At 41.2% G+C, this 10,927-nt stretch overlaps 1 protein-coding gene across 1 annotated transcript in view; it reads left to right on the forward strand.

The window, feature by feature from the left end:
• LOC113633985 (transcription factor 4) overlaps positions 1-10,927 on the forward strand; it is a 150,628-nt gene that overhangs the window by 108,996 nt on the left and 30,705 nt on the right. The window contains exon 12 of the mRNA XM_027132696.2: positions 1,764-1,834. Coding sequence (XP_026988497.1) covers positions 1,764-1,834 — 71 coding nt within the window. The remainder of the gene's footprint in view (positions 1-1,763; positions 1,835-10,927) is intronic.

Here is a 10,927-nt window from a genome sequence, read left to right on the forward strand (position 1 = left end):
AAAGATTGAGAGTTCAGTTTCAGGTCACTCCAATCCACAATATAACTGAATCCAAACTTGCCCATCTGGATAGAGGGGCAAAAAAAAAGATGCATGTTTACTTTTTATCAGTCACATATGGACAGAGACACATGAACACACAAATAGACGTTTTCATGTTTATTGAGTAATGAAGCACGGGTCAGTATTATTTATCCTGATTTGAAATATAGTGCCAAAATTACAGCATTCCAACAATCAACATTTACTGAACCAGAACATCCAAATTTCCTCTTACAAACCAACCTGATCAGAGTTGAAGTGTTTCGAGCGAGTTACTGTAATTGGATTTGAAATGAATTCCGTTCTTAAGGCCTCAGGCACTAACCAAGCCCTTCACTCTTCAATCTAATAGTATCATTACTAATAAATAAAGGCTGCATTTATGGCTCTGTGTGCAGCAAATAAGGAGCTATCAGTAAGTATTCTCCAATATGCCCTGTTTTGAACTTGTCCCGCCATGCTGTTCCAGTTAAGGCCACATCTTTCCAACTCTTTGATGATGTCTTTCCTCCAACTGTTCTTCAGTCTGTCTCTCCTTCTTTTCCCTGTGGGTTTCAAGTTAAGTCCTGGGTTGTGATGTTATCATCAGATTTGCCTAGTCCGCTTTACTGCTGAAATACAGTACTTTATCTGTTGAAATACAGGAACTGTATTACATTTGAAATTTTATCTCTATATTAATCTTTTGGACAACTTGTCCATATGTGTACATTCCTGTAACTTCTTCTCTCTATCTTAATATGCAATCAAGTAGTTTATAGCACGATGTTGAATCTTTTCTCAGTCATGGCATTTATACTTCTGTGTAAATGAAAAGGGGTAATTTTGAATTAAAATATGTTTCTGTGCTTATATTGTAGTTTTTTTTATTTGTTTGTTTGTTTTTTTATTTGTGTGTGTGTTGGGATGTATGGGGTTCCACAATAGTGTGTTGCTGCTATTCACGTTTACATTGATTTTACGGGTTATAACTTGGGCATTTTTCCAAATGTGGAAGTGTGTGTGTGTGTGTGTGTGTGTGTGTGTGTGTGTGTGTGAGAGAGAGAGAGAGAGAGAGAGAGAGAGAGAGAGAGAGAGAGAGACAGAGACAGAGAGAGAGAGAGAGTTTATAAATTAGTGTATTATATGAAGTAAAATAGAGGTCGGGAAACAAGGACAAATTTCAGCCTCACACACACACACACACGCACAAACACACACACACACACACACACACACACACACACACACACACACACACACACACACACACACACACACAAATGCACATTTAACAGGCTGTGGGAAAAGAGGGAATACTTGCCAAATCCTGAGAATGAAAACTGCAGAGAAGCATACATTATATAAAGAGAACATTATATTCATTATATATGCAAATGTATAAACACTTCCATATATGCTGTACATATACCCATATGTACAGCATATGTATTAACAAACACAGCAATCAAGTATGAGTGCTGCAAATAACTGGTATAGGAACTGTGTTGAGTGACCCAGTCCAGTTGTGAACAGCACCTAAATATGTGTGCCTGTGGTTGTGCTTGTAAATGGGGCTTAACTGAATTGTGAGACTGCAATTTAAAACCTGATTTGATCCCAGTACCAGAACTGACCAAGATTTCCTTCATGGCATTTGTGATGTACAAGCTACACTTTAAACTGCAAGATGCAAGGAGTGGCAGGCAATTGAGAAAGCGCTGTCATTTTTTTTCTTTTAGCTAATCGAGCGCCAAGTGGAGCAGGAAGCAGTTCCCAGACTGGAGATGCATTAGGAAAGGCCTTGGCTTCGGTAAGTTGCTAAACACAGTCACTAAACACAAACATACACTAAAATCGCTCATCTGTCCTACACTGAGTCATTAACAGATATATACTTCAAGCAAGGATTTAAGAATGTATTTCAAACAGCTATCACTAGTATTAAATAGGTTTTGTAAATGAGAATCCTATTATTAGAGTAGTATTATTGTTAGATTAGATTAGTCAACATTATTGTCATTACACTTGTACAAGTACAAGGCAATGAAAAGCAGTTAAGTTGTTCAAACTTTATTTCAATTATCTTCAAAAACTACCATCACAATTGTCTCACTTGCTTCATCACAATTGTCTACTGATGAATGCTTTCAACATGACACGGTTAAAATATCGTATTATTACCAAGTCACGACAAATGTGGATATAGAGTGTATAGGAGGCTAGCTAATCACAGGGACTGTTAAATAATCTTAGAAACAGACAACATACAGTGTATGCATAGTGACAGTAGAACTGTAAATATCAGTATTTCCATGAGATGTTATAATACAAAGCATTATGTACCGCAAACACACACACACACACACACACGCTGTGAATTTACTATAGATATAATACAGCATGATGGATTATGGGTCATGTGGTGTTAACATCTCACTGCAGAATGATCTTACATTTTTCCATCCACACTAATCAGTATGTGTTCTTAGCTCATTAGCTAACATTAGGAGCCAGTTTTCACATGTCATTATGTGTGTATGTGTGTCTGGATTATTGATAAGTCATTAAATATGTGTTTAGTTTTACTTATGATTTATAGACAGCTCAGTGTGACTGTGTGTGTGTGTGTGTGTGTGTGTGTGTGTGTGTGTGTGTGTGTGTGTGTGTGTGTGTGTGTGTTTATACACATTTCTCTTTACATAGACTTAATGTCAGCATTTCAGAGAGAACAAATTGCAAAATACTGGAAACACACGCATTCTGAAACATTAATACCCCGATTAAAAAGCTCATGAATTAATTAACTGGAACTCACGACCAGGGGCATACACACACGCATACATACTGTACACAACATCAGTAGCTCACTAATTCCTGTATTAATCCTTCTCAGGTGGTGCTAGTGGATGTTTAATATTAATATGCATGCTAAGATTGTGTGGTGTGTGTGTGTGCGTGTGGTTTGTGTTGTGTGTGTGGGTGTGTGTGTGTGTGTGTGTGTGTTGTGTTACCCCTAACCCTTTTTTATCATGGATATGTGTGCTACCATTATAGATCTACTCTCCTGATCACACCAACAACAGTTTCTCCTCAAACCCCTCCACTCCAGTGGGATCTCACCACCCTCACTCACGTATGTAAGTGTTGTTGTGTGGTGTGGTGGGAATTGATGTGTGTGGTGGTGTGTGTGTGTGCCTGTCATCTTCCAGATATGTTGTGGGTTTATGTTTGTGAGGAGCGTATTAATGAGTTTATAACTAGTGCAGGTGGATTGACCAGCAGGTGGATTTTCTACTCAGCCACATACACTTACATGTGTTTTAAACAGCTATATAAACTGTATTAATAATGATTAACATGGCAACTTTTACATGTACTTTTTTCCATAATTAAGCTTGCATTTCTTTGAACTTAGTGACTTGTAGTGTTTATAGGCAACACCTACCCTAAATACACAAGGAATCATCATCTGAAACATTTTAAATGAAACAGGTTGAGGCTAAATGTCAAAACAGGTTTATCTTATTAAAGCGTTATATTTTACTTCCTTCACAGCAGGCAGTTGTAACACACTCCTCCCACACCACACAGTTGTTTTAACTCTGCTTCACCACTCTTTCTCCATTCGTGACATATCGGTTAAAACTCAAACAGATGTTACTCAGTTGTTTCTTTAAATGAGGTCCGCTGACAGAGAGGGTCACAGCTATTAAGTTATTTTTACTTTTGACCAGCCCAAATTTCTTTTTGAAATTGTGTGTGTGTGTGTTTGTGTGTGTGGTGTGTGGTGTGTGTGTGTGTGTGTGTGTGTGTGTGTGTGTGTGTGGTGTTTCTCCCACTTCCTGAGATTTTCTAAATACTGAAAAAATAGAGCTGTAAAAAGTATTTCGCATGTTAAAACCCTTGAGGAAAAATACACAGGAGGAGTGGGCTAGATAACGGAAGGGAAAAGGAAGAAAAAGAGGGGAAGTAGGATGAGAGAATTAGAAATGGATAGACAAAAGAAAAGAACGAGAGGCAGCTGTTTGCACCAGCCCTGAGTTTGGCATGCAAACAAGATGGCGGCTAAACTCTGTGCCAAGATTTTCTGCTCCACTCATCAGGTCTGAAAGATGGTTCTGTGGCGACCTGTTTCCCAGCAACTCCCTCACAATCTCTCTCTCTCTCTCTCTCTCTCCTCTCTATCTCTATCTCTCTCTCTCTCTCTCTCTCTCTCATCACACACACACACACAAAGATGCCAGCTGTGTTGTGCCCCCTCCTTTGTGCCAATTACTGTTTTCTGCAACTGCAGAACTGCAGATGCGAACTTCGTCTGCTGCCTACTGTGGTGTGTTGTCTGTGTATGTGCTGTGTGTGTGAGAGAGAGAGATAGAGAGAGAGAGAGAGAGGAGAGAGAGAGAGAGATACTGAAAAATAAACCTGACAAACTACAGAAGTTTGTTATTTATAAGTGTATATTAGTACATTATACTTTAAATTGTTTAGAAATCTTTTTAATCCTTCTTCATTGTTGATTATTATATTTTACCAAAATGATCTCTGTAATCTTTAATAATAACATTGAATTAAGATATGCTCTCTCTCTCTCTCTCTCTCTCTCTCTCTCTCTCTCTCTCTCTCTCTCTCTCTCTCTCTCCCCCTCTCTCTCTCTCTCTTTCTTGCTCTCTCTCACTCCATATAGCTGCAAGTTCAGCTGTTTGGTCCAGAAATGGTCAAGGAGCCTCATCCCCAAACTACGAACCTCCAATTCACTCACTGGTAAGGCTGTGATGCTGTTGCATGTTTATGAGTCACAGCGTGTTTGGGCCTACATGATTCCTGACAAGCTACTCAAGTGGGTTCAAGTGTGGACATGCAGAAATTGTGTTTTTTATGTTAAATGTTATTAAAATAGAACAAGAATTGACAGATTGACCCTCTGCACTATGTGTCACTTACTGAGGTGATAGTTATTTATTTTGCCATGATATGAAAAGCGTGCACTGTGTACAGTACGTCGTGTAATAGCATTGTGTTATACCCTATGTCGTAAGTACATTTAGATGTACAGATTTATTTCTCTAATTGAGAGTAAAAATAAAAGCAATAAACTGGTCCTGCTCAGCATTTTATACATACCACAGAGCATGGCAGGATGCTAATGGCTTAACCGTGTCATGTAGTACATCTGTCGGGAAGCATCTGCACTCCACTTATATAATCTCTCTCTTTCTTTTAATCTTTGTAGCAGAATCGTATAGAGGATCGTCTGGAGCGACTGGATGATGCGATTCACGTCCTTCAGAGGCACGCAGTTGGCCACGGTGACCTGCACGGCCTCATTACGCCATCACACACGCACACACACTCACATACACACTCGCACTCACACAACCACAAACGGAGCCATGGGCACCCTGAGCACCAACTACGGCACCAGCCTACTCCCATCCAACAGACACTCACTCATGGTAAGAGAACAGAAACGCTCTGTGTGTGTGTTTGTGTGTGTGTGTGGGGTGGGGGGTGTGTTTGTGTGTGGGGTGTGTTGGTGTGTGGGGTGTGTTGTTGTGTGGTGTGTGTGTGTGTGTGTTTACCCAAAACCTTAGACTGCATCTCACAGAGTCAGTGTTCTATGCACTCTCTGTTCTCTCTCTCTCTCTCTCTCTCGCTCTCCTCTCTCTCTCATCTCTCAATCTCTCTCTCCGTCTCTCTCTCTCTCTCTTTCTCCCTCATATGTGTGGTGTGTGTGTGTGTGTGTGTGTGTGTGTGTGTGTGTGTTGTGTGTCTCCCTTACACACCACATTGTGTGGAGAAGATGTCTACATCAGACATTTTGTCACTATCACTGTCTCTCCAAAAGTAACCTTTTGGGAGAAAGGCCAAGCTTGACAGATTTAAAGACAGGATGAATGAAAGATAGCTGAAACATACACACTGCCAGGGCAGCACACAGAACATGAGGCCTGACTATTACCATGTGTGTGAAACTGGTTCAGTAATCCAAACAAGCTCTTTATCTTTATCTGTATCTGTATCTCTGTCTTTCTCATTCTTTTTTTATGTTATCTTCTTTTCTATTTTTTTTCTCTCCCATCTTTTCACCTTTCTTTCTATGACTTTCATTGGTTCCGTTTTGCTCTCTCGATTTCTTAGTTTTTGTCATTTACCTTGTATTCCTCCCTCTCTCACCCTTTCTTCCCCAACTGAATGTATGAAATAAGCAGGCATTTGAATCAGCTGTGTATTTTCTCTCTACGTTCTCTTTCAATCTGGACATTTGGTCATCTTGGCATGAGCGATTGTGGGGTAAATCTTGAGTTTCATTGGATGCTGATGCTGTGGCCATCATTTGTCCACTGCACATCACTAACACCCAACAGACCAAAACTAAATACAGGAAATGACAGAAAACGGCAGACACCAAACAGGGTGAGGTGGAACAAGGAAAAAATTAATGGGGGATGGAATGGGTGGAAAGAATAGAGACAGATGAAAAGACCAAAGAAGAATAAAGAATGAGGGAAAGAGAAGAGAGGAGAGAGAGAAAAAAGTAGAAAGAAGAGACTTAAAAGAAAAAACATCAAGGGGCGGATTCTGGTAATGTCTCCATATTTATAGTTTGGTTTGATTCTTGAAACAAGTCATAAAAAGCTTCCCTTCAGCAAACACTGAGAACAAAGGGGAGAGAGAGAGAGAGAGAGAGAGAGAGAGAGAGAGAGAGCACTCCACATCCACTTCAGCACTGTCTCAGAAAGACACAGTACACATGCTAGATTCCAGAAAAAAAACATGGCCATGACTTTTTACAAACACTCACTAGGCCAGGGGGGCCTCAAAAGTATAGTGTTTGTTAGTGTCCTAGTCTGCTAGTGCACGCGCTGTGTGTGTGGTGTGTGTAGTACAGTACACGTTGTCAATTGAAAAACACCTGGTATAAGAACCCTGACAGAAGCAGTTAAACGAGTTAAAAACGTCAATGTCTGTGGTTACGGTGCAGATCAAGCTCATGCAGTGTGGTGTTGTGACATGTGATGTGTGTGTGCGTAGTGTGTGTTTGTGTGTGTGTGTGTGTGTGGGTGGTGTGTGTGTTTGTATAGAGATAGCTGAGTTGATATGAAAAGCCCCTGATTAACTTCAGTTAATGTGAGGTGCAGTTTGTTTTTGCTCTAATAAGGAATATAGAACAGTTCTGTCATTTCAGTGCTTTAGTAATACTGTAATGTCAGTAAGGCCTGCCCTGAATCGCATTGAATCAGTTATGCCTCGAACGAATATGGGAATATTTGGCAGCTCGCTCGCAAAAAAGAGGTTATGTTTGACAGAAATAGAGAGTGTGTTGTTTGGTAGATTAGGAGTGGGGTGACACAAACAGCCAAACGGGCCTTAACGCGTAGCAACGTTTTCGCCAGCGCGTCGTAGGTGCTACTCTCGATCTAGATCTCGACGCGCTACAGGAGTAGCACGCTTTGTTTCTTCTTTGTCTTAGGCGTGGCGCTACAGCAACGTGTCTATTGACAGGGTACTAGCGGTCACTGTCGATGGATTCGGCGAGGGAGGGTGCACATGCTCGACACTGTACCTGCTCGAGCGAGCGAGCGTCGTCTCTCGAGAGAGCGAGCTCTGCTCGCTCTGCGCGCTACACACACACACACACACACACACACACACACACACACCTAAAGAAACAGACGTTTCAGGTTTCTCTGCATGGTGGAGACCCTGAGGTCATCAGCAGCAGGCTGCTTCATGATGGAGAGATGGAGAAAGAGAGTAGTTGGGTAGGGGAGCGTGGTGCGCGTGTGGGTAAGATTTATGTTTCCTTCCAGTTGAGGAGGATGACCATAGCAATAGACATAAGTCACTGGAGTGTACAGTACAATTAGAATTGCTAACGTACAAAGTAAGCACGCAGTGTCTGAATTTCACCTGATTCTCTACACACTACCTGTGTACACACAAGCATGCTATCAGTATGAGCAGATAACATGTTGATGTTTCGTAACATAACATTTCACTCACACACTCTCATGAGCTAGGAGACACACCAGAACATTAAACGGAGTATATTTGTGTATATCAGATTTAAAACTTGCACATAGACACACCGCCTTTAGCTGCGTGGAGATGTATCATATGTGTTAAACGTTAACACTTTGAGCGGCTCATGGTCGTTAGAGAAAGAGCTTTTGCCCTAAGTTGCAGGTAAAGGCTGGTTGTAAGCTTCACACACTCACATTTGAGTATTAGTATCCTGAATCGCTCTGCGATGAAAGGCTCATTCACAGTCTCTTTGTGGAAACTGCTAGCTGGGTAAGATCGTTTTCCGAGGAGAACTGACAAATTCTGAAGGTTAAAAGCACTAATCCATAATTTTGCGAGCGTTTCACTGTATCATTTACTGTATGTGCTCTGACTCCAATGCATCGTATACTCGATGATTGAAATGCACACGGTAGAATGGAGTGGATTGCTAAATGTGCTCAACATGTGAAAAGGCCAGAGTACACAGAAAGGATTCTAAAGTTGTCCACTGAGGTTGTGTAGGGCTGATTTGTATTGTCAAATCCAGAAACATGGAAAAAGAACGAAGACTATCGTAGTGTAATCCCCCAGGTGTACGCATTGTTAGATACACTGGGACCAAAGAGACAAAAAAACAGCACATGGAAACAGACCACTGACCATCTCTGTTCCTCTCGTCACTTGTTGTCCTTCACGTTCTTTCACGCACTCATCGCCTGTGTAGATCACATAGTCACTGTCTGTTTCTGTTTGCCCTAGATAACAGATCAACAGCTGTGGCGAAAGAACGAGAGTTGGGTGTTTTATGGTGTATGAAATCATGGGAATGCATGTTGAGAGCTTCGCCAGCGGACCGATAAGAGAGAGAGAACGCGAAGAATGACAATAGCAGGAGTCTCACCATGCCTGCAGTGTAGAAATGGAAGAAAATAACCCAGATTTGTTGATTTTAATATATTAATTAGAATGCGTGGTGTTGGACCACGGCCGCGCGGCACGGGGCGCCGCGGTCCCCACCCCTGTCTCCACGTGTGTGCACGCTAAGGGACGGCCCGACAGAGGTCGCGAGCGGGGCGCGGACAGACCAACATTCCTTGGTGTTTTACACACACAAAAAAAAACACAACACACAAAACACACACACACACCACACACAGAGAGGGAGATCCGATAAGTCCTGTGACAGGAAGGTCTGATTGTTCCAGATATTGATTCTAGCTCAGCTGGTCATCCGCTTAATTGGGGTGATGAATACGGTAACATGTTATTACACACACAATAATCATTCATCATCTTATTATATCATCAGGAATCAGGGATTATGAACTTCTTTGAAATAAGCTATGCATGTAAACTGTTGTTTTTGTTTTGGGTTACTAAGGTTTAAGGTTAGGGTTAGATTTGATTAAGAATAGGTCAGTTGAAAGTTCTGGACAAACTCATAAAAAGTCCAAAATTTCTTATTACTAGGAATTTTGTCGGTCACATTGAACGGTTGTTTAATACATATGTTTTTAATTATAATATAATCAATTTTAATACAACATGGCAGCCGTTAAGAATTTCCCAGTGTTTATGAATGGACTGTGGAAGTCTACATTAAAATAAAGTTGGCTTGTAGTATAAACATTTAATTAGCGATTTATTAATAATGATTGCTGGGGGAAAAGGTACTCAAAGGAAGTAACACAAACTTTTTGTGAGTGTGTGGGAGTCTGTCTGTATGCTGCATGTGAAAGGTGCTGCAGTGGGAGGCTGGTTCAGTCTCTCATTTCCGCGACAACAAAGGGGTGTGTGGCGGGTGTGAAAGAGAGCGTTGTGTGGGTGATACTCTCCCCCCACAATGTATTCTTCCTCCCTAACGGTGTGTCACCACCGCCTTTTTCCAACCACTAATTAGCTCGTTGGGGGGAAGTGAAGGTCGAAAAAGGCTCAATTTCCCACAGAAGGAAAAGTTATGATTTATTTTCCAAACGGGAACAAATCATGCACTCTTCTGTTTTTGGTAACACACACACACATGCGTAACCCGGTGTACATATTTGTACAAGCATAAATAAAGCACTATGCTGTACTAAGGAGAGAATGAGGTGTATTGTTAGCTGGGGGGAAAAATCACTAAGTGTGTGAGGAAGGGAAGTGTGGATAAATGTAAAAAAGGCTGACAAAGACTGTGTTAATTTAGCATGGACTGACTTCCTTAAAAGTACTTCCTTACTGTTTAAGCACTCTGAGTAATGGGACAGCCTGGTGTGAGTGGTCACAGAAGGCTGTTAATAGGAATACAGCAGATGTCTGTGATTGGTCAAATGTTAATAGGAATACAGAGATGTCTGTTATTGGGTCACAATGTTAATAGGAATAAGCAGTGTCGTGATGGTACAAGGTTTAGGAATACAGCAGAATGTCTGTGATTGGTCACAATGTTAATAGGAATACAGCAGAATGTCTGTGATTGGTACAATGGTTATAGGAAAAAATAAAGGAGGTGTCATTATTTTATATTCCGGGTGTCCAGTATTGCTAGACAATTAATATTCACTGTAATTATCCTCTCTTTCTCTGGTTCCACTGCATTTCTCTGATGGCTTTGGTGGATGAACATCTGGAGGGTATGAAGACGGGCAGGGGGGAGAGGTGTCCTGATTCACCATTCTAAAGACTTTACGTGTGAAAATATAAAACCCGTTAGTAAGATGTATGACAAGGCTTCGATATGAAGCCTAAGGAGGATCCATTTACATTGGGGGCTTTGGCATGATGTGAAAGGGGAAATGGGGGGGGGGGCTAGATGGGGGGTTTAAAAAACAACCAGATTGGTTTGGAGAGGAATTTTTTTTTCCTGCTCTTGTTCTCCTGCAAAGCCATCGACTTTGGATATTGCATCCGCCAGTGG

This window comes from Tachysurus fulvidraco, chromosome 21 (genome assembly GCF_022655615.1).
Source record: "Tachysurus fulvidraco isolate hzauxx_2018 chromosome 21, HZAU_PFXX_2.0, whole genome shotgun sequence".
Classification (NCBI taxonomy): Eukaryota; Metazoa; Chordata; class Actinopteri; order Siluriformes; family Bagridae; genus Tachysurus; species Tachysurus fulvidraco.